We start from the raw sequence: 25,437 nt of genomic DNA, 5'->3' as shown, positions 1-25,437 counted from the left end.
CTCGTATAACAGTTTTCATCACCACTGCTAGATGAAAATCTGCACTCCTGCCATTATTGTGCATTTTTTGGCTGAAAAAAACTTTGTTACTGCGCACCTGAGATGGTTTCTGGTGACAATGATGGTGCAAACTCTGTTTTTTGATGGCTTTGAGGGATTCAATGATGATACCCTACTCAAGGAGCTAATTCCAGGCTCAAACATACAGAAATGACAATGATTAGGTGGATGTGCAGTGTATCTTTGAATATGGGGTCTGGGGGGGCTAGGTTTGAGATGCAAGAGTTAAGAGGAAGGATGGGACTGGAGTGTATTGGTGTTTTGATGAGGAGAGACAGGTTGAGATGGTTTGGGCATGTGGAAGGGATGGAGGGATGACCAGCGGACACGTCTGGCATTAACCCCTAACCACCGGCTGACATGTATGGACGTCATAATTCAGGGAGCGGAGCGCCGCCGGCAAACATGATATACCGCACTCACCTTCCCGCCACCCTTTGAACTCGTGACCATTTTCTACAATACCCACTGGGTAGGTAGGACCCCCAGGTACCCTGCAGGTGCACAGTTCAGTCTGTACTCGGCAGTAGTAGCATGAGGAGCCATGTCTTCTTCCTCGTCATTGTCCAATTCCCTTGCACCACGTGAAGGACCGATCGCCTCATCAACCCCCGCAAAAGTGCCCTTAGTGCCGGGGAAAGGGCCAAGTGATAGTGCCATTGGACGTGCTTTGGACAACACCATGTTATCACAGACACTCAGAGAAAGCAAGTCCTCGGAGGAGAGGAAGAGCTACCATGTGAGGAGCAAGCTCTCTCACCCTCTGACCCCTACCTGCTCTCTGATGCCAGAGAAGGCTCAGAGACTTCTTCAGGAAGAGAGTAGAGCCTAATAGAATGATGAATTCGGCAAGGAGGAAACTGATGACCCTGAACACTGAGAAGGTGACGTGGACCTAGCGGTCACCCGCAGAATAATCGACGCAAAGTCGTCTCTCCGACACTCGCTGCCTGCTCGCGAATGTCTCGTCCTTCAACTTTCCCCAATGCCTCAACCTAGCACCTCAAGGGCTGAATCTCCACAACCAGGCCTTTCAGGAGTGGTATTTCCCACACAGGCCCTACATGGAGATACACAGCACCTAGAGTCTCCCCAGGCAAGTTCCGCGTCAGGTGAGTCATCACCCACTTACTCACCCACTTCCCACACCTCTCCCTCTCCCTCTCCCTCCCCACCACCCCCTGCCCATGGGCGTGCACATGGGCAGGCACGATTGATGAAGAAACATCCTGGAACTGCCAGACGGCCGGCTCTACCACGAGTGGGTAGAGTTGATACATTTGCATGGGAGGATGGTGGCAGCTTTGAGCCATCTGTGCCAGTATATGAGGACAGTGTGGGTGTGCAGGAGGATGAGCTTCCCCCCAGGCCCTGGACTATTAGCAGTTTGTTCAGGGCCATTTTCATGACTGCAATAATGCAGTGCCTAGTGGAGGAGATCAATTTTCACCAGGCCATATGTGTGCAGTGGCTGGATGTGGCTGCCAGCGAGAGCACGCACATGCATGACTGGATACCTTTGCAGGTGGGGGAGATGTTTGTGTGGCTTGCCCTTACCATGTTGATGGCACATGTAAGAAAAGATGTGCTCCATGACTATCTGTCGGTTGATGAACTCGTGGGCACACCTGTCTTCAGCAAGTACATGGCCTGTGATACGTACCTGGCCATCCTAAGGTTCCTTCACTTCAACAGAAATTACAGGCCTGCACCAAACAGCAGGTTATGGAAAATAAGACCAATCCTTACAATACTCAAGGGGTCTTTTTCCAGGGTTTTCGTCCGTTCCAGAAAGTGGTTATTGACGAGTCGCTGGTGTTATTCAGGGGCAGGCTGGCATTTATTCAGTATGTGCCATCAAAGCATCACTGATTTGGCCTCAAATCCTTTGTGCTTTGTGACTGCAAAACTGGATGTGATAGTTTATTCAGCAACAGATGTTGATATACCTAGTGACGATCTTCAAGGATTCTCTGCATCAGTAGTGAAAGTGCTCATGGAAAAGTATTTCAACAGGCATCACATTCTGTATACTGATAATTATTACAGTGGCCCAGCGTTGACCATGATAGTGGGTCCTGTGGAACTGTTAGGGCCAACATAAAGAATTTCTCAGTATTTCTGGCAAATACTGAGAAAGGATGCCCTTCTGACCAAGAAATGTGACAACATTTCTCCGGCATGACAAGAGACGGGTTAACATCTTGCCTACAGTACATAAAGGAGTGTTGGAGGAAACTGGGAAAACATAGTACAGGACCAGGGAACCTGTGATAGAGCCAGATGCAGTCAACAATTACAATATCAACATGCGGCTGGTTGATATATCGGACATGCAAATTGGTGAGGTCGATTGCCTACGTAAGTCCTGCAGGTGGTACAAGAAGGCATTCTCACACCTTCTTGATATCGCCGTGCTGAACAGTTACATACTGTTCAAGGAGCTCGTTGGGAAACCTCTCCCTCTATGAGGGTTTGAGAGCTGGCATGCAAATTCCTTGAGGAATATTCAACTGCTCAGGTGACAGGTGCTAGGCGGGGGACAGTGGCTACAGCAGACAGGCTCAGCTGTGCTGAGTATTTCCGGTGGCACAAGCTGGTGGAGACTGGCTGTACCACAGGTCGTCTGGCCTACAGGCGGTGACACGTCTGTCACACAACCAAACGCCATCCCCCAGCACGAAAATAGACCTCATACCAATGTGCAGAATGCAAGGTCCCCCTACGCCCTAAATGTTTCTCAGAGTATCACTGCGAGTGTGAATACTGAGCAGGTGTGTGGGAAAGTGTAAATAGTGCACAGGGAATGCACAAGTTTGTTTATTTTTATAAATAAGTGAAATGTTCAATAAATGATTTATAGTAAGTGCTATAAGTGTTTTATAAATTCTACAAGTGCAATGTAAAAGTGTTACTGTTTATTCGATACTGATGAAAAAACTATTGGAAATACCTTGAGTTAGCCTACGGGCCACAAAGAAAAATACCTGGTTGCCTACAAGAAAATTATTTCACTCGATACTCAGGAAAATTGTGCTGAACATGAGCATCAGTGTATCCTACCTTTTACCTGAAAGGAAAAAACTTGTGAGCGTGCCAGATAATTACCTGGTTGGCTATAACTAAATTATTTCACTAAATACTCAGGGGAATTGTGCCAATATAAGAATCAATGTATTTGTGATGTGAAGTACAAATAATTTAAATTCTATATAACATTTATAAGATTTCCATGATGATCCTGATTAGTACAAATCAGTCTGATTTATAAGTAATCCCTCCAATATCCGACGTAATAGAGCCATAGGCAGGTCCGGATACTGGTCCTGTCCGGATATTGGGCCCCAACTTATGGACTTGTACTTATGGACCCTAACTCAGAGAAACACCTATACAACTCCCTCTGGACATGCATAGCACCTATTTAAGACCCAAATCACAAATAAGGCACATAAATGTCTGAAATTAATGCAAAAGAAGCATAAAACGAGGGTTTAGAAGTAGGTTCATACAATATTAAACATTCTAGTTACTGGCTCCTGGACTGGTACTTATGGACCCTAACCTAGTCTAACTCAGAAAAACACCTTCCTACTGCACATGCATAGCTCCTAACACCCTATTCACACCAATAAAGGATATTAAGGAGTGAAATGAGGTGTCTGAGGTAAGTATAGTATGGAAAAAAGTACAGTATGAAACATTCTGCCTACTTACGGCAAGTCCATGGCCACCTCGATGAATAACTGCCTCCTCTCGGACTCTGACAGTAAGAAGGATTTCCTGAAGCACTTCCAGTACACTGTTCATGAAGTCTTGCACTGAACTTAGTCAATCGCCCACAGAAGTCCGTTCTCTTCACAGTGCGCACTCTTGTCTAACTAATGCTCCATTGTAACTTATTAAGTGTTGCACTCTGCACTTTAACTTTTCCCATTCTTCTAATAATTTTCTAAAGCAAAAACAAACAAGTCTATTTAAGTTAAATTTTGTTCCAAATTAGTCTTTTCACTCACAACTGTAAATCCTTAACACAACACACTGTTTTTTTCACTGCACAACACTGTAAATTCAAGTGTGGTCTAATGGAGTTCTTGCTGTTTATTCAATGTCAGAGTCCGAGAGTATCACTGGCAGGTGACCTAGGAGTGCGTCACTGGGTCGTGGTGATGGCGTACCCACTGCAGACAACTCTGAAGACAGACGCAAACTCACGTCGAGCGGTGACTCCACCGTGGCTGATGTGCTGGGCTGTGGCTCGGAGCATGAGGGCCTGTCTTGGGGAGGCAACAGAGTGGAGCCAGGGCTGGGCACAGCAGGGGTCACGGGCCTGAAAAAACTGTCAATGGTTGATTGACGCAAGGAATGACGATTCTGATGACTGATGATGCGCTGCCTGAAAGCACGCACTACCTCCACAAGTCCCAAGGGCCCCATCTCCCTGTCGCAGTCCGGGTGTTCCAGGTAGTCTAGGACGAACTCTGGGTGTTCCCAGAGTGCGCTCAGCTTGGGGATGGCTGGAGTAGTGTCACGCTGAGAAGAGTCCGCATCATCGTCGCCTTCCTCGTCGGAATCTTCAAGCTCGGTACTGACACCTGCAACTGAAGACGCGATCTCGATATCAGACAATGTCTGATACCCAGGATCGCCCTCGTCGTCATCCAACCACTCACGAACATCGTCCACATCAACATCGTCGCCGTGCATATGTAGCCGTGCATGGAAGTCATCCATGTCAAACCCTAGAAAATTGTACTCCACATCCGTTCCGAGAAGCAGACGAGACCAACCATTTTCCAGAGTCTTCACAGGGACTTCCTTCCATGCACTAGCCCAGTTGTACAGTGCAGAATTGATGATGTAGCTGCGAAGGTTTTCCAAAGTCCGCTGGCCTCACGTATCCTGTCCCTCCCTGCGCTCGTCCTCGTCCTCAAGAACAACCATCACCTCGTCCAGGAACTTCCGTCGGTATAGGCGCTTTGTTGCCACGATCACTCCTTGGTCCATTGGTTGGATGAGAGCAGTCGTATTAGGTGGTAGAAACATGCACCTAATCCGGCCATTCTCAGCCACCAAGTCCTTGTCGCAAGGGTGGGCAAGTGCATTGTCAAAAAGGAGGGCCTTTACCTGGTCGCGCGGGATTCCCAGTGTCTTCGTCTGGTAATTGATGACCTCCTTGACGAAGTGGCGGTGGAACCAGTCTTTGAAGATCACGGCTGTAAACCATGCCTTCAAAGAATGGTACCAGACAACAGGAAGGACATCCATCACCCCACGAAGACACCGAGGCTGCTTTGCACGGCCAACAACAACGGGTCTTAAGTCGGTGCATGCCGTTAGCATTGGCACAACACAAAGCAGATATCCGTTCCTTGGAGAGCTTGCGGCCAGGTACACACTTCTCCGTCTCCTCGGCTAGAGTGTTCGTTAGCATAAGCTTTACAGTTGGTAAGGCCATGCCGTAACTTGAACGCAAAGAGCCAACCCTCGGATGCCTTGAAGTCTAGGGCGTCGTGAAGCCTGGTGAACTTCTCAGCAGCAGCCTCCAGCTCTGTTCCACGTGCCATCACACCAGCAGCACGTTGCTGTCGATACCAAATCAATGTGGATCGGTCAATTTCAGCAAACTTGGGAGTAAACATCACCTTCCTCTCCACGTTGTGTTTGCTTCTCGACGAGAAATCAGGCGTGTACTGCATGAGTTTGTCTCGGGATCTCTTAATATCGAACAAAGTGATCGGGCCAGGTTGACTTGCGGAGGATGTGGGAAGAAGACCACCCCGCATCTACTTTTTCCAATATCTCCCGTTTCTTCTCCAGAGTCAACACCACTCTCTTCCTTTTCTCAGGTGGTGGGGCCATCATCACACACACTAAGAGGAGGCCCAAGAGCAGCAGGAGTGCCTGCAGCAGGTAAGGCACCACCACAAAGGCGCGCACGTGGGCAGCCATAACGACGAGCGTGCACTCGCGGCGAGAGACAGGCGGAAAGAGGGGAGGATGCAGCGGCGCTCTATTGGACGTCGGAGGAATGACGCATCACAACAATGCTCTCCCACACCGCGCGTGGCAAGTTCAAATTACGGGTGGGAAAAATCCCCCCCCCCCCCCCGGGACCATTTTGGGAATGTTGGATCCCGGGACGATTATGTCCGGTTAGTGGGGATGTTCGAATATTGGGCGTTTGGATATTAGAGGGATTACTGTACAAATAATTACCTCATACTCAACGATAATGCGTGAAACAGCCACAGCATTTACTTGTCAAAGGGCAATTACCTGTAATCGTGATGTCAAGTGCAATTCTAAGGGTTGTAATAATGGGATAATACAGGCATACCCCGGTTTAATGATCTAATTGGTTAGGTAAAACCCCATCGTTAGGCGGGGTATCCTATATCGGGGTACTTTTAACATGTATTTCAATGTGGACCGTTTACCAGCCTTGGGTTTCCCCCCCAGATTAAGTCCAAAACCCATCCAGATGAGCCCAAAAACAGGTTTAAAGGCAATTTAACTAGCCAAATAGCTGTCAAGGAAGCTACCCTAAACCTAACACCTTTAAATAACTCGCTAAAACTAACAAATCAGATCTGAATATCGTCAAATATGTCTCGAAAAAATCAAGCTTAGTAAACTGTACCCCAAAATGACAAAGTTCTCCCCACCTATGGCTAAAACATATTAATCGGTCTAAAAACAGTGTATAAATCAAGCTAAACACAATTTTAGTCTGAAATATCATCAAAATCGGTAAGAAAAATAAAAAACCATTGTTAAACCGGGGTTTGGCCATCATCAGGCGGGGTATGGTGCAATTTCTACCCCCATCATTAAGCCAGGGTATCGCATCTAGGGGTACCATATATTGAGGTATTACTGTATTATAATTGACAGAAGATGTGAGTACAGAAAAAAAAAAAAAAGATATATTTCCTTTCCCACACATCTATGGGGCATAGTGGCACTATGAAACAGGCGGTAAACCTTTTGGGGAGCCACATGGACTGGGTGATGACTCATCCTTATGATGGTGAGTAATGAGAAGTATGGAAACAAGTGTAATTTTCCACATTCCTTTCAAGGCCACACGGGCAGTATTACAATCAACACTCCGGTCAGAGCTGCCAATGCTAGCCACTGAGGCCAAGGCACGGCCAGTGGCGCGAGGTCGGATCCGCCCTGTCAAACATGAAAAACCACTCATCTTCAACTCGTCCTTACTCATCGACGGGACTACCTAGAGACCTCGGGATACCTTCCTTGGAAACAGGAAGGCTTGATGAGTCTTATGAGATAATATTTGCTTCTCTTGCTTTTATAGTATGGCAGATATTAGGGTTTGAAATAAGGGTATTTTTGGCAAAATCTTGGAAATCCCCCGAAGGAAGGAGTGGGCAACGGCCGGAAACCCCTGGCAATTAAGGGTTAAAAAAAAAAAAAATCCCCTCCCCCCCAAAAAAAAGCCTAAACCCCAAGGATATGCAATTTAACTGACCATACCGGCATGAAAATCTCTATATGGAGCCAATTTTTTTACTCCTACAGAAGTAAAAAGTGTTATGCCCAAGGTTTCGAGCTTGAATTTACACACTTTATGCCGCAAACCAGAGCAACTGGTTCATGAGCTATAGCCCGTCAAAGTTGAAAAAAGTTAGCCTTCCAGGTGGAACAAATCCAGTTTTCAATGTGCTCCCACCCCATTCCTCCCTCATTCCTCCCCTCCCATGACCTTCCTCACCCACTCCTATCATCCCCCCCTCTCTTTCTCACCACCCCCCTACCCCCCTTTCAGAATTTTCCAGCTCAATTTTTATTTTTTTCAAAAAATAGCATGCAAAATAATTATGTCGGTGTTCCTCACTCACTCCCAACACCCTTCCCCCCCAGCACTTCTCCCCTTCCCACCTTCTCTCCCCCTGTCCCCTTTCCTCATAGTTGTCAAAAAACAAAAAAAACTGACCAAAAGCATGCAAAATCTTTTTCTTGGTGTTACTCACACACTCCAGCACTCACTTCCCCTCACCCCTTCCCCCCCTCCCCTCCCCTCAGAGCTGTCAAATCAAGTAACCGTTAAGAATTTCGAGGGGGAAAAAAAAAGCTAAAGCTTGCAAAATAATGATAATGGTGTAAGAGAAAGACAAACACACAAATACACAAATTATTAATAAACAAAAAAATTACAAACCTTTACAGGAAGCATTATGGTATATACACAGAGATTCATAAAAAACATACATTCAACTGTATGTTTTGCGCATCGGTGTATACGAGTATACAAACAATAATCTGGTACTGGATGAAAACACGCAACATGAATAGTAACAATGACATATAATACCCTAGGTGGGGGGGGAGGGGGGGAGTTGTATGCAGACGGCATACTACAGAGGGTGGGGAGTGGGGGGATAGGGTGCGGAGAGGCCTGGAGGGGTGGTACGGGGGTATGGAGGTGGAAGACAGACACCACAAGACAAAGAGGGCAGGCAGAGAGGGAGTTACTACAGGGGTGTGGAGGGTGGGTAGGGGGATATGATCCTCTCTACGGAGACAGGGGGGGTAAAGGAGAGGGAACCACAATGGCATGATGGAGGCGGTCAGAGGAGGGGGAGGGGGAACAAAGGTACTGGGGTAGAGAAAGACAGCGAGAGGGCGGTGGGGGAATCCCCCCCCCCCCACCATGGGCAGGGGCCCGGATCCTCCCTCCTCCCTACTCAGAACTTAGTTCTCATTGGTTTGCATCGATATAGGTCACAATCGGGCCGGTCTAGTGTCCGCAGTTATTCCCAAAAGCCCCTCTATCAATCACATTTGATATCATGTGCAATCCCGAAAAAGGATCGATCAATTCTGTTACAACTTTAGGGGTTAAGTGTGTGTATTTTTTCTCATTTGTTTTACACTGTTAACCCTTTTGTTCACAATGTTTCAATAAGTTTCGTGTTCCACGACACATCGGCTTTCTCCCCTCCCCCCACCACCCACCATGCACTCCAAAAAAGTGTATTCTCGGCTTATTTTCACCACCCAAACATATTTATTTTGCCACAAAACCTACATATTCCTATTCATCGATGTTTGTTCTATACAATAAGCAAAAAATATATACGTAACATGCGGTTGGACAAGAGGACCACCAAGACATAAAGTAACTTGGTGGTGGGATGAGGGTGTAGAAGCTGCAATTAAGGAGAAAAGAAGGCTTTTCCGGGAACCTAAATCATGGAGAAAGGAAAAATATGACATTTAGGGAGGCAGGTCAGGTGAAGAGGGATAATCGGGATATTATAGGTGAGCAGTGTGTGAAGAATGATGAAGGAAAGGTAGTGGTGAACAGTGAGGATATTAAAGATGCATGGAGAGAGCATTATAACCGGTTGTTGAATGAGGAGTTTGACTGGGACAGGGAAAGTTTGGAGCCAGCAGGTCCAGTGTCTGGCCCTTGGCCTTTGATTGATACTGCTACTGTGAGTGAGGCAATAGGCAGGATGAGGGTGGGGAAGGCAGCAGGTGTGTCTGGGTTGACTGCCGAAATGATGAAGGCCTCAGGCGATATAGGGGTGAGGTTAGTCACTGACCTGATAAATAGGATTATTTATGAGTGTGTTGTCCCAGATGATTGGCTGAAGAATGTAATTGTAAATGTGTATAAAGGGAAGGGTGATGCCCTGGAAAGAGGAAATTATAGAGGTATAAAGCTTTTAGATCAGATAATGAAGGTAATGGAGAGAGTTTTAGAAGGCATGATTAGAGAAAGAGTGAATACTGATGAGATGCAGTTTGGGTTTATGCCAGGTAGGGGGACCACTGATGCCATATTCATTGTTCGACAGCTTCAGGAAAAATATATTGGTAGGAGAAGGGATCTTTATTTTGTTTTTGTTGATTTGGAAAAGGCCGTTGACAGAGTCCCTAGAGAGGTGGTGAAGTGGGCAATGAGAAAGCTTGGCTTGGAGGAATGGCTGGTTAGGGTGGTTATGGCTATGTATGTGGGTGCTCACACCCAGGTAAGAGTGAATGGAGATTTGAGTGATGAGTTTTCCGTGAATGTTGGTGTGCATCAGGGGTCAGTCTTGAGCCCCATGTTGTTTATCATGGTACCTGAAGCCCTTTCACATGACTTTAGAAACGGACTCCCGTGGGAGTTGTTGTATGCTGATGATTTGGTGTTGATTGCAGAGAATGGAAGGGAGGCAGACGAAAGGTTTAGGAAGTGGAGAGATGGTATGGGGCAAAAGGGTTTAAGGGTAAATGCAGATAAAACAAAAGTGATGATATCTAGGGTTGGTGGCGGTACTGTCAAAGGCGAGGGAGAGTGGCCATGTGCAGTTTGCCACAAGGGCGTGGGAAGTAATTCCATCTTGTGCGGTGTGTGTGAGATAAATGGGTGCATAAGAGATGTAGTGGTATCAGAGGTAGACTGCAAGATAATGCTGATTTTATGTGTACGGCGTGTCGGGGTGAGCAGGTGGAGATTGTCAGATGTGAAAGGATTGAACTTGCTGGTGAATCTCTTGAGTGTGTGGAAGAGTTTTGTTATTTGGGAGACATGTTGTGTGCTGGAGGTGGGGCAGGAGCTAGCTCTGTGGCTAGGGTGAGAAGTCATTGGAAGAAGTTCAGGGAGCTCTTGCCTCTCCTGACATTGAGAGGACTCTCCCTACGTGCTAAGGGGTCTTTGTATGCAGCATGTGTTAGGAGTGTAATGCTGTATGGTAGTGAGACCTAGGCAGTGAAGGAGGAAGATGTTGTCCGGCTCAGACGTACAGAAATGACAATGATTAGGTGGATGTGCAGTGCGTCCCTGCGTCCAAGACCTGGAGGGGCTGGGTTTACAATGGATGAGTTGAGAGGTAGGATGGGACTGGAGTGTATTGGTGTTGTGATGAGGAGAGGTAGATTGAGGTGGTTTGGACATGTGGAGAGGATGGGGGATGATAATTGGGTGAGGAAGGTGAGAAGTGTTGTTATTGGGGGTGGGGTTATGAGGGGTAGACCGAGAAAGACATGGGACGAGGTCATTAAGTGTGACCTTAGGGTTAAGGGACTGAACAGGGAGGCTGCAATGGATCATGCAGCGTGGAGAGCCGCCATTAGGTGACCAAGGCCAACACATGCAAGCATGTTGGAGCTTTTAAAAACGAAATCGAAAACGTACATTAGGGCGGTGTGAACAAACATACGGGAACATTCATCTCACTTCCCACCATAATAGCTCGAATGTTTACTTACATATCTCTACATGTTATACCATCACTTGAAAAAGAATTTTATTAGCTTCCGCAGGGGGTAGTTGGCATTTTGATACGAGGTATGGTTTTCGAATAATAAGCGAAAAAGTAAAACCTTTTCTCGACAGACAACAGTTTTTAATACGGGGAGCTCTAGCGAAAGACTTTTCTCAGCAGTGATATGTTTTTATTTCATCTTATGCGGAATTTCATGGGCTTCCACACGATATAATCAGCATTCTCCTATGCCTCATAGTTTTTGAGAAAAATGCAAAAAACTATGGTGGGCCCAGGCCGTGTCGTGAGTGTAGGGCAGTTTCCCCGCCTCTCCATAAGCTGCTACACGTATTTCACCAATTCCTTGCACACTGGCTATTGCACACTATATTCACATGATTCACTGTCACTATTATTATAGTTGAATAATCACATTTGGTGCCGGGTAGAGGGAGTGTAGTTGGTTAGAAACAGTTACACAATCTTCATTGGCCCAATGACTGATAACGCACACGAGCGCTTCACAAACACCAATTTCCTATTGCAAACACCAAATCTAATCACAATAGTGCCCCAAAACTATACATACACACTACTGGTACAGTGAAATATGTTGCGCGGCTCCGACGGGGGTACTAGAGGAGATTTAAAGGGACAAGGAACTGCGCACTACCTTCCCCACTCACAGCTCATTTGGTAATGAAAAACCTGTACACGCTGTCGCGGATATTGGGACCCGCTGTTGCCAACTCGTTACTTTTGACCTGAGCCAGGCAAACTGTGACACCTCAAAAAATTACACAAATCGACCGAAAACTTTTGGGGGGCCAAATTTTTTATGGTTTTATGATGCTAAAGGCATCACTGTGCATTTATGAGGAGAGATCCTAATAACACCAAACATGTCACTGAGTACAAAGGGGTTAATTTTTATATATAAAAATAAAGATTTATATCATATTCATTAATGATGTTTAGGTACATATAATATTTATTAAAACCCATTAAAATCTCTTACAATAACCCTCAAACATGGATTTTCTCTTAATCTGTAGCGGGAGTTCCTGATCACACGTGTTTGATTTCTAGCTGCTATTAGATATAAAGGAAAACAAATGCTCGTGGGCCCTTCGGGCCCTCTCACACTTGCTCGTGCAGAGGGCTCTAGCGCTGGGTGCTCGCTTTCTCGAGCTTCGCACTCGTTTCCTCACGCTTCGCGTGTGCGTTGCAATCATTTCAGGTAATCTGAATCACATTTATGTACTGTTCTAGTCTAATGTTGTCAGTATCGGCCGTCAAGGCGACATCGAAGGGCCCATGATGGTCCGTTTATATGCTGTTCTAGTCTAACATTATCACTTGGATTTTTTGCAGCTAACCAATTGAGTGTGTTATTTGCAGCTTCGGGAATGGAACCCAAGTTGTCTGCATGCAAGTCTGAGATATTAATCACTCACCCATGACAACCGACTGGACGCCGGAAGCGACGTTTTTTGGTCAAAATTTGATCGCTCATTAAATATACTAAAAGTTTTTCAATCACAATGGGACCAAGTTTTTTCACATCTGTGAATTTTTTGCGATTTTTGTGCCAATTTTGGTGCAATTTGAATGTGTAGTTTCGGCTGCCCAAAATACAAACACAGACACATGGCTACTATCTATCTATCTCTATCTATTGCCAGACGCCTCAATCCCGTTTGGGGTGGCCACAAACAAATCGCCTCCAAGTCGCCCTGTCCCACGTCATTTCACTGCCCTGCTCCCAACTCACACCCCCCTCTCTCATATACTTCTCCACCCCATCCCTCCATCTCATCCTCGGCCTCCCCCTCCCTCTTCCCCCCTCCACCTCACTCACATACACTCTCTTCGTCAGTCTTTCACCCTCCATCCTCTCCACATGGCCAAACCACCTCAGTGTGTTCCTCATAACGCTTCCTATCACATCCACATCCACACCACAAGGCTCCTTTATATCCTCATTCGTCAGCCTGTCTCTCCATGTAACTCCACAGGCTCCTCTTAAATAACTCATTTCCACTGCTCTCACTCTTGACTTGTGTCCTTCCAACAACGTCCAAGCTTCACTTCCGTACGTTTGAGTTGGTATCACAATACTGTCAAGCAGTAACTTTTTCACTTCCATGCTCACTTCCCTGTTTCTTATCACTGCTTTCAAAGAACCAGCAACCTTTCTTCCCTGCTGTACCCTTTCAAGCACTTCACCCTCCAAACCTCCATCCTTACTCATCACACTACTGAAGTACTTAAACGTACTCACATTTTCCAATTCCTCACCATCCAACCTCGCTGTACATTCACTGACTTCACCTCTCTCAAAGACCATCACTTTACTCTTCCCTACATTCACCTTTAGATTCCGTTTCTTACACACTCTCCCAAACTCATCCACCAAGCCTTGCAGCTCCCCTTCGTCTTCACTCAACAACACAGTATCATCTGCAAACAACAGTACAGGGAGTTTCCAAACACTATCCTCTCTCACCAGGGCCACTCCAACATCCACTACCCTACCTTGTACCTCTTTTATTACCCCATCCATGTACAGATTGAACAACCATGGAGACATGACACATCCCTGTTTCAACCCAACTTTCAAAGAGAAAAATTCACTTAGTTCACCATCCACACGCACTGCAGCCTTCGCACCATCGTACATACTCTTCACAGAATTCAACAACTTCCCATCTACTCCATATATTCTTAACACTTTCCAAAATCCTTGTCTATCCACCCTGTCATATGCTTTCTCCAAATCCATGAAAGCAGCATACAACTTCTTTCCTTTCTCTAGAAACTTTTCCACTAAAGATCTAAGAATGAATATCTGATCTACACAACCTCTTCCCTTCCTAAAGCCTCCCTGTTCTTCTCCAACTAATTTCTCTGTTCTTTCTCTAACTCTGTCAATAAGTATCCTACCATACACTTTTCCTATTATACTAAGAAGACAAATGTCCCTATGATTACCACACACTTCTTTTTCCCCTTTTCCTTTGTACAGGGGAATAATTATACTTGACTTCCAATCCTCCAGGACTCTACCTTCCTCTCAGGCCAATCTGCACATTTTCCACATCCATTCTACTACTTTCTCTCCCCCATGCTTCAGCATTTCACCACACACCCCACTAATTCCTGGGGCTTTCCCCAATTTAACTTTCTTCATTGCTTCCACAACTTCTATCCTCCTGATTTCTTCCTGTCTTCTCACCTCCCTCCTTCTCCCAGCCATTCCCCAGCCACTTATACTCGCATTACTTCCATCCTCTATGTTCAACAATTCCTTAAAGTGTTCTCTCCATCTGCTCACTTTTTCTCCCTTCTCCACTAGTAATCTACCATTTTTATCTTTCACTCCCCTGCTAACTTCACTTCCACCCTGTCTTACTCTTTTCACCTCTTTCCAGAACATTTTCTTACAGTCCCTCCACTTTACACTCAAATTCCTTCCAAATTCCTCATCCACTCTCTTCTTACTCTCTCTTACTAATCTTTTCACCTCTCTCTTTCTTTCTACTTATAACACAGCTACTGCTATAGTATATTGGATGAAATAACAAACAATTTACTAGCAGGCAAAAACTTTTAATTCTCCGACTTTCAATGTGAGTTCCTTAATTTTCTTTTCCCACACCAATGAAGCTTACAATGGTCTGTTTAACTGTTATAATACACACACACACACACACACACAAACTACAATGAGCTTTCCTCTTGGGACATTTTTAGTTGTGGGTTCTCATGCTTTCAATTTAAGCACTTATTATTTGGTTGCAGAAATTGCAGGCTGCTTTCTGTTTATCATTTTTAAAACAACTTCATCCCACTCAGTTGCCTTTGTTATGCCACTACCAGCAGGCATTTTGCTGCTATGGTCCTCTCACTACCAAGAAGAAGCTGAGACTGAGACACCGAGTAATGAGTCATCAGTAGTCACGCCTCACCTGTCCATTTCCTGTATTAATATGTACAGTACAAGTTATCAAAGGCTTGTTCCAACTAGACCAACCAATATCAACATGTCTAAAACAAGGAGCTGTTCTCCAGGTAACACTCCAAACCTCTTATTTCATTCTAAATTACCCTGAAGTAACTTACTTTGACTAATTTACATAAAAATACGAGGAACAACAATTAAGCCCAAATATGCCCAATAAAACCCAAAAATGACCAATAAATCCCCCTCCCTCCCAAAAAATGGGTTGGGGAAAAAAAAATCCAACCCTGCAACTGGATGCAGAAAGTGAGAAGTATGAACAGTAAGGGTAGGGCTGTGAGAGGGAGACCAAAAAAGACCTGAGATGAGGTCATAAGAGTGTGACCTCAAGGATAAGGGGCTGAATAGGGAGGATGACAGAGATTGAACAGCATGGAGAGCCGCCATTAAGTGACCAAGGCCGATGCATGCAAGCATGACAAAAAGCATTTATAAACAAAACAATACAAATTGAAATGGAATATGCAGACCGCTAACTCTCAACCCCAAACCTCAGAACCCCTTACCTCAACACCATCTCAAGTCTCTATATCGTAAATTTCTTCCTTACTATGCCCATTTAATCATTTTCTATTAACATAACCATGCCTATGTGTTTTTAATACTTACCATAATAATATGTATATATTTAATGGTATAAATTGACAGTGGAACCAGTTGATGAATATGTGAGGCTGTCTCGCTGGAAATGGCTGAGGCACATATATAGAATAGATGGCATTAATACAGGATGTGCCAAAGTGGACTGCTACAGGAAGAAGAGGCAGAGGTAGGCTGAGGGAAACCTGGTTGAGGACAATGAAGAGAGAAGCAGGAGAGGAGTGTTGGTGGGACCTGAAGGAAATGGCAAGAGACAAATATTGGAGGAGAGAGTTCATCGAGGCCCTATGCATCCTGTGGGGTGCTACAAGAAATGATTGATTGATTGATTGATAAACTGTTGTAAAAGGGAAAATTTGAGTTTATGAGTGGGGTGCCTGGTGCCAATTATGATAAATCCCATTGGTTCTGTGCTTTTGTTAGAGTGCAAATTTCATTATAAAGCACTAGGCTCTGTACCAATTATCCACGATAACAAAGGAAACACTGTACACTCTGAACTGGTACTGCTGGTCCCACATGTCCCTACCCAGGACATACTCTAACTCTGAAGTTTGTTATAATGTTCCCTAAATGTACTCTTCATTTCCCAACCTTACCTTGCTCTTAAGAGTATGTGCTAGCTGCTCACTTCTTGACTGCCAAATCATCTGTTGTCTTTGCACAACCTCAGGGTACCTGTACAAATATAAAGCATTTAAAATTTTACAGAGTAATATCAGAACACAACTTAAATAAATACAGAAACCCCTCAATTTTTGCAACGGTCATCTTACATGGACATCCCCAAGATACATCATCATCATCATCATAATCACGAGGGGGCAAACGTCGGAGGGCACATATGGCCGTTTTCACAGTGGTCCCCCATGTAGTCCCAACTGTCTGCTCACCTCCGAACACATGTTTTCGATTTCAGTCGCCCCCAACCAGTCTTCCAAGGCCTCCATTGGGGACGGCATTCAGGACGTCCCAAACAAATTACTGGAACATTCCTGGGGTGCCTGGAGGCTCCCCAACAGATGGTCCAAAAAGTAATAAAGCAAAAGAATAATTATATGTAGAATACTTTCATCAACATTTCAATATTAGAGACCCAATATAATACTGCTGAGATAAATAACACACCCAGAATTGAAAAAATATATATATATATGTTTGTGTAGGGGGTGCTCACCATCCACTCACTCAATTTAGTGCTGCTATTGGGTGTTTGCCTTTTCCTCTCCTCCATCCTTCTTTCCTTTTCCATCCTCTTCTGTCTTTCTTTCCTCATCCATCTGCCTGCAGGTGACTTTACACTCCCTCTTCTGTTTTTCTTTCCTTCATTCTTTCCTCTTCCTTCTGCCTGTGGGTGACTCTACACTAAGTGACAAGCTAAATGGTTTCCTGTACACCAGGGAACCATTTACTATGCTAGGTGGTAACCATATAACCAATTTTGGCACCTGGTGGTTTAGTGGGTAATTAAGGCACTCCATTCGAATTGAGCTGGTGAAGGTTTATATCCAAGGGATGGTTGAGGTTTACTGCTCACATAATGCCACTCAGGGATGAGTGAAGCTGGTTACTCTTATCTTAAATGTCAGGACCAACTTGCCTAACCCCAGGCTCCTACGCTCGTCATGGGGCGATGTAGGATTGGATGATGGATGGATGGAAGGTATTTTTAAGAGACTTTCTACTGCATACCGGAATACTAGCCTTTCGCAGACTGGTGAGGCTCCACAACAAACGGACCCAAAAGAAATACAAGAATCGTTGTCTAATCCATATTTTCATAAAAATTCTAACATCAGATGCCCGATGTAATAGTTGATATAACTAACACCCTCCCGTTTAAAGAAAACCATGTTCATGTACTGTACCAATACTATATCCATCCATCCATCATCCAATCCTACGTTGCCCAATGAGGAGCGTAGAAGCCTGGGGCTAGGCAGTTGGTCCTGACATTTAAGATGAGAGTACCCCTTAACAAACCACACCCTCACTCCATCCATCCATCCATCATCCAATCCTACCTTGCCCCATGAGGGGTGTAAGAGCCTGGGGCTAGGCAAGTTGGTCCTGATATTTAAGATGGGTGACCAGCTTCACTCATCCCTGAAAGGTATTACATGAGCAATAACCCCAACCACCCCTTGGATATAAACCTGCACCAGCTCAATCCGATTGGAGCACCGCAATTTCCCACTAAACCACCAGGTGCCATAATTTGGTTATATGGTTACCACCCAGCAAGTAAATGGTTCCCTGGTGTACAGGAAACCACTTGGCTTGTCATTTAGTGTAGAGTCACCCACAGGCAGAAGGAAAAGAAAAGAATGAAGGAAAGAAGACAAAAGAGGGAGTGTAAAGTCTCCCGCAGGCAGAAGAACAAGGAAAGAATGAAGTACAGAAAGACAGAAGAGGAAGGAAGGAAGGAAAGAAAGGAGGGAGGAGAGGAAAGGGTAGACACCTGAGAGCAGCACTACATCGAGTGGGTGGACAGTGAGTGCCCCCACCTACCACCCATTACATATTAATATACACTTGTTACTTCTCCATGGTTATTTTTATTGAAGCCCTTTTTACAATACTTAGCATTCATCACGATTCAGCTTACTTCTGATTTAAAGTACAGTAATCCCTTTAAGACCCGGACACCCAAATGCCGGACACCCCAAGTCCCGGACAAAAATTAAAAAAAAAAAGAAAGAGAAAATAAATGTTGATATGTGTTCATCCCTACTCTAAATCTGTCGCATGGTAATGAACAGCTGTGTTTTGGTGCGTAGTTCTGGTGAAGTCAGCTAGAGTGCCCCTGCATCCTCCCCACTTCCCACCTACTTACCGCTGTAACTGCACGCTTGTCGCCATGCCTGTCCACATGCTCGCTTTTGTGGTGAACAATAAATAAACTGCAATACATCATCACTAGACCACATAGGAATTTACAGTGTTGTGCAATGTTAAGAAAATAGAATTCAGAGTACAAAGGATTAAGTGCAGAGTGCAACTCTGGCATGTTGCAACTGGCATGGTGCAAGTAAGAACAGAATGTGCAGTGTTAAACAATTATTATTCACAGAGCAAAGGATTAACTGCAGCACAACACTGGATTACTGTATGAGCTTCAAGTACACCTTCACCACTGTCAGAGCCATAGAGGAGGTGGGTTAATCTTTGTGACGGTCACAGACGTGTCATAAGTACCCTGTACACTGCTAAATATTTTCCATACTCACTTCTAATTTCTCATTCTCTGGTTCTTTTTCATTTATTTTATGGTTTCTGTCCCTTATTTGTGTGTATAGGGTCTTAAATAGGTGCTTCATGTCCGGTAGGGAGCTATTTAGGTGGTTTTCAAAGTTATGTTGTGTCCAGGGGCATTTTTCCCAAGTCCCAGACAAAACCAAGTCCCAGACATGCCTTTGGCTCTATTATGTCGGATCTTGGAGGGATTACTGTAAACGTGGAAAAAAAAAAAATTATAGTACTTCTTTTTATGAAACCTCCCATATTATGTATATGTACTGATTTTGTCCATAATACATATCTAGTCATTTCAAACCATTTCAGCACCACTGATTTTATTTATTATTATTATATTTTTTATTTTCTTTTTTTGTGAAAATATGGACATTTCTAAAACTGATACTTTTTCGTTCCTTTGCTTACTTTTCACCAGCATGAACGCGGTCATTTTGCAAAATAATTTGCACTTCACTGCAAAGCAAAGGATTGATTTAGGAAGCCAAAAATTGCATGGCCAGGGGTGCCAGACGTTTCTCTTCAACTAAAAAAAAATCGTAATCAGAAAAAATGATGCCCTGCCCGGCCACAGGTCCCAACAATTTCTGGACAGACAGCCATGGAAGGCTAAACGAGCCGTTGCTAAGTAATGAGCAATGGCCTAGCAACCAAAACACTGTGGACACAACTACGTCATTGGATGGTCATTGTGTCCAGGTTTGGTCAGACTCGGTTAATTCTCAAGGGTAGAAGTGCCTGCCACTCAAAAACTACAGGAGGGAGTGGAAAAATGGGTGGAACACATATGATAGGGAATGACCTCAAGATTATGCCTAAAGAAGTCTGAGCTTTCTCAGCCAATTAGTAATGCTTCAACAGCTCAAAGCCTGAAAAGTACGAAAAAAGCAGTTTTTCGGCTGTTGCCAAGCAACGAGTAATTGCCTAGCAACCCAAACCTTGCGGACACAACTAGGTCATAGGCTGGTCACTGTGTCCAGGTTTGGTCAGAATCGGTTAATTCTGCCACAATCAACCAAGAAAGAATACAATTAAGAAGGAAAGAAAACGCAACTAACAATAAGGGCAGCACGGAGCCAGCCAATACATGCGGAAGTTTGAGCAATGTAGAGACAAAACCCTCTGTATTTCCTGGTGATTTCAACTGTTACGTAAACTGGGATGGCAGAACAGCAGATGCTGAAGGCAGGTGTCTTGATGAAAATTATTTGTCCCAGTAGGTAAACAAATCAACTATGGTATGACAAATCTAAACCGGCGGCTAGGGTGGGGCGCGAAGCTCTGTACAGTGTTGCCACGTTTTCCATACGCACGATGCCCCCCCCCCCTCTCTCTCTCCTGGGGGGAGATGTGCGTCACCCCGGGGAATTTTGTTTCTTTTATGAGCTACTGTTATAAACTTATGCTTTCATTTCTTTGATTTTATTATATCTAATTATATTTAAAACTATCATTGTTTTACATACAGTGCCAGATGACCTCGCTGGTGTGGCGCCATGATTTGTTTTCATTCAATCACTCCCTCCTTCCTCCATCTCTTCCTCAGCTCGACAATGTCGGGTCAGACTGGGTCTGTGTGAGTGTTGCCGCTCACGAGGGTTTAATGTTTTTTTTTTTTTTTTACTAAGAAACTGGCATATTTTTACTTATATTCCTAAACATTATCTTATAATCATAATTGTGGCATTACCCACCCCAGAAATATGGTAAAAGCAAATAAAAGTGACAACATTTTTTTTAGCAACACTGTAAAATATTTATGCCACGTTTCTGTATTGCCGTATAAATATTTTATGCATAATAAGTTTACTGTTCTTTCATATAGTATAATACACACGTTAACATCGTATTCATATGTGTTATCTTATTTGTGATGCATTTTATATATATAGCAGCCATTTCACATCGTGGGTTTGGGAAATATAGCACCACTGTACAGAGGTTTGTGCCACACCCTAGCCGCCAGTTTAGATTTGTACCATCATAAAGGCAACGGCATCCTGAATCTTGTGTTACCAGCTTGTTTGTAAGTCACTGGAAGGTACTGATCACAATCTGAAGAAGTTTTCTACGTATTTATGATCATCTGGACCTCAATAAAAGAAAACTAAACTTCCGTCAAGTTGACTTTGCAGGTTTTAGAGAGAGTTTTAAGAGCGACTGACAAGAGGACAATAATGTAAATGCAATGTATAACTTATTTAAAGAGCAATTTTCAAAGAGACATAGTGCATTCAAACTCCCCAAGTCCACAAAGCCAAGATCAGCTTAACCAAAATGGTTTAATAATGAAATAACCAATGCAATAAAAGAGAGAAAGGCTGTATACAAAAGAGCCAAAAGCAGCCATGACCAGAATGATTTGGACTCTTTCAAGACTGTATGAAGGACTGAAATCTAAAGAAATGAAAAACTCAGGGTCTCATCACAATGCAAAGCGAGCCCTAAAGAGTTCTTCAGCCATGTAAACAGTAGAAAACCTTCAAAAGCTGTACTGGACAACATAAGGTGTGGTGCAAATCTCAGACTTGGATATGACCAACACCAATTATGGTATTTCACTTCAGTCTTTACAAAAGAAGTCACAGTATGTCACAGAACGATCGATGAAAACCTATACCCAGTTTCAAGTTAACGATAAAGAAAATCACTTACAGTATATGTTTTTTTTGATGCTCGAGAAAGAAGATCCCATGTGGGCACATGCCATCTGCGCAAGCCGAGTCATATGTTTGAGCAAGATTGCCACCTTATGTTTACGTGAGCATCGATATACCACTGCTATCGCAAAACAACAGTGCAAGTGCACAACAAATAGTATGTGTGATATTTAGTGGAGAGATTACTTTTTTGTGTGAAACACTGAAACCTGTGACTTCAAAAACACAATTTTGCTATACCTTAGCCTCAAGGGGGAACTGAACGACTGATACTACAACTAGTCACACCTCACATTCCCCTAGCCCAGTCACAACATGGCTTTAGGCCACTACACTCTACAAACACCCTTCTTACAGACTTTACACAGAGAGTTTTCGATGGTATGAATTCAGCTAGGCCACCACACAGAACACTCCTAGTCACACTAGACATTAGCAAAGCTTTTGATGCCATCCCCCATCACAACCTCACAAACAAAATACTCAACACAAACATGCACAATAACACAAAAAGATGGCTGGCAAACTACTTAGCAGGCAGATGTGCACACGTAACATTTGCCGGTCAGTCTTCTAACATCAGAAACTTCACAAACGGCATCCCCCAAGGATCTCTTTTGTCCCCTACACTCTTTAATCTATACATGCATGACGTACCCACACCCCACACACCACAGATACACATAGCTTCCTATGCAGATGATATAACACTTACATGTACACACCAAAATGCAAACACAGCTGCACACATCATTCAACCTTACCTCAACACTAAACGAATGGTTCACCACAAACAGGCTCAAAATAGCCCCAGCCAAATCTACAGTGACTCTTCTCACAAACTGGACAGCAGAACACAGTCACATCCCACACCTCACCATAAACAACACTCCCCTACCACACACACACACACACACACACACACAAAATCCTTGGTGTAACATACAATACATCAGTGTCATTTAAACAACACATCACAAACATTAAAAATAAAATAACACCAAGACTCAATGCTTTGAGGCCACCTGCCCATACAACATTCGGACACAACAAAGAAACCACCACCACAATATACAAACAATATAAACGTTCAGTGATGAATAATACAAGCCCTGCCTGGGCTTCTAACCTCACCAAGACACACTACAACACTCTACAGACCATACAGAACAAGGCCCTAAAAATAATCACAGGCTGCACAGCTACTAAACCCACAGACCACCTACATCAAGAAACCAAAGTCCTCAAAGTCAAGGATCACCTAGACATGAGAGGCACCCAGTTTCTTGCTGCAGCCTCCACAAACCCACAACATCCACTACAGTACATGGCAGCACATCCACCCACACCAAGGAACATCAAAACAACACCCAGCACACGATACCATACACAAATACTGTCATCTCTCCCCCCTCGCCCACCTCAGACCAGCTTCCAGTAGCATATCCACACTCAGATCACTCGCCGCTCCATTCAGTCATTTAAAGACAACACACAGCTGCATGCACAGCCTCCTGACATCCACCCTTCTGAATCCTATCTTCCTCGTGAGGACAGGGTCCACCTGGCCAGGCTGAGATGTGGGCACCATCCAGCCCTCTTAAGCTACCAGAAGAGGCTGGATGACTCCGTCGCTGATGCCTGTCCAGGATGCAACACAGCATCCCATACTATTAAGCACATTATGGAAGACTGCATTGCACACAATCACCTACGCCAACAACACAACATACACTCTTTGAGAGCTCTGTGGGAAAGCCCAGTCTCGGCCATGGCCTTCCTAAGGGACTCGGGGCTGTTCGGCCAGACAGGCTAGGGAACAACTACTACTACCTTGGTGACAACTGAAACCAGCCTAGGACTACTTCAGGTGAGCAGCAGAAATATTTTTTTTGGAGATTTTAAGTTATGTGGCTCTTGACTCCCTACCCCCACTGAACCCATGCTAAATCTACCCCAGTACGCAATCTGTTTTAACGTTACTAACCCCATCACATACCCGGGTGTAACTGTACTATCCTGTAAGATTATATTAAAGATAACTCACTTTGCGATGAATGTAGCATCAGGTGGTAGGATGAACTCCCATGTTGCTCTGGCTCCCCTGTACCTTGCTACACTCCTCAACACCTCCTGCAGCTCCCCACCCGGCACACCCACTGCCTCACACACCTCACCACGCACCACACTAACACCCTGGCTGAACTGATACAGCTGAAAAAGTAACACACAAATTTGAAAAAGCAACACACAAATTACTGCTGTATTTTATGACTGAACATATGAGGTACAAGTACTGTTTTAAATGACGGCTACAGTAAACATGTCCACTTTAGTGGAATCATAAATCATCCAGCTTTCTTGTTACAACATACACAGTGCAGTCCATATTGTATCATTTATAAAGGCTCCACCAAGCTTGCATACATCCGTCTTAATCTATCCAAGAATCCCACTCACATTTAGTGGATAACAAAATATTCTTAGTGCCTATAGGTCCTTCTGAGGAAAATTACAAAATTTGTACGATATGTAAATATACATGCAGGCGTGCAGCACCAGGCCATCTCCTCTGTGTTATGTAATTTACAGAGCTAGTTGCCTGCTTTCAGTTTACTCATATCCATCTGCACATATCACTTTCACTTTTAACCCTCTCAGGCACAATCACGCGATTCGCATTCCATGTGGTTTGTTACAAAGAAGCACAGTCACGTGAATCGCGTTCCTAAGCAGAAAAAAATGCCGTCAAAAGAAAAGTTTTTGGCCGATTTGCGTCAAATTTTGGTGCGTTCTAGTGTGAGCATCTCTTTTCCAAGGTAAGCATTTGGCAACACTGTGACTGCTCTGATGAGACAATGCGTAGCAGAAATATCTTAGTATCTTGCGACCAGCCAGGCAGGAAAGTAGCGCAGCCGCCGGTGTCCCTTTAAACCCGTCATTTTCCACCTCCCACCCAAGGCAGAAGCCATTATTGAAATATTGTGATTGTACAGTATTTTTGACTATAAGGTGAAGTGACAGTGTCTGTGGAACATAGATATATTGTCTGTAAATCACTGGGGCCCGTTATCTGACGCTAAGCCTACAGGCAGGAGTGTGGTTTGTTATAACGGGGTTTCCACTCTGCTTCACTCTGCCCGTAAATGATGTGAATGTTTTACCTTTATATAGTGAAGCCAATACTGATATTTGTGAAACATATAGTGCCTAGATTGGTGAAATAACTGACCTACCATAGCAGGCATTATGCACGCCATAAAGATATGCAACAGTCGCTAAGGAAACAGGCAGTCACGTACGCCACAGAGTCGGGAATAATATAGGAGGTTGGGATGGAATCATGTGATGGTGTTTTATACCGCGTATGGTTTAGTGCGAAATATACATATGAAATAGTGCAGCAAGTGTTCACAAAGAAATATTTCATGCACTGACTGACTTAGCTAAAACACAGCGCATGTGTCAGAGACAAGAAATATGCCACAGCCACATATACATACGTATGTTGTGCAGCGAATGTTCGTGGAGAAATCTATCGTGTGCATTGCATGTGTTTTAGGCAAATGTATCGCATGGAGAGAAGAAATTACACCACAGCCACAGCCACACA

The 25,437-nt window shown here is 44.3% G+C and overlaps 1 protein-coding gene across 2 annotated transcripts in view; it reads right to left on the bottom strand.

The window, feature by feature from the left end:
• The window catches only part of Polr3E (RNA polymerase III subunit E), a 187,686-nt gene that overhangs the window by 7,515 nt on the left and 154,734 nt on the right, over positions 1 to 25,437 (bottom strand). The window contains exons 8-9 of one of the 2 annotated variants that reach the window (XM_080282857.1): positions 23,872 to 24,038; positions 16,509 to 16,587 (exon numbers count right to left, since the gene is read on the bottom strand). In XM_080282857.1, coding sequence (XP_080138983.1) covers positions 16,509 to 16,587; positions 23,872 to 24,038 — 246 coding nt within the window. The remainder of the gene's footprint in view (positions 1 to 16,508; positions 16,588 to 23,871; positions 24,039 to 25,437) is intronic. The other variant, XM_080282858.1, reaches the window with a different exon arrangement.

The sequence above is a fragment of the Coenobita brevimanus genome, chromosome 95 (assembly GCF_032717465.1).
Source record: "Coenobita brevimanus isolate Jiangsu-jjx chromosome 95, ASM3271746v2, whole genome shotgun sequence".
NCBI classification, from domain to species: Eukaryota; Metazoa; Arthropoda; class Malacostraca; order Decapoda; family Coenobitidae; genus Coenobita; species Coenobita brevimanus.
The sequence above is the reverse complement of the archived record's forward strand: the minus strand, read 5'-3'. Positions and strand labels throughout refer to the sequence as shown.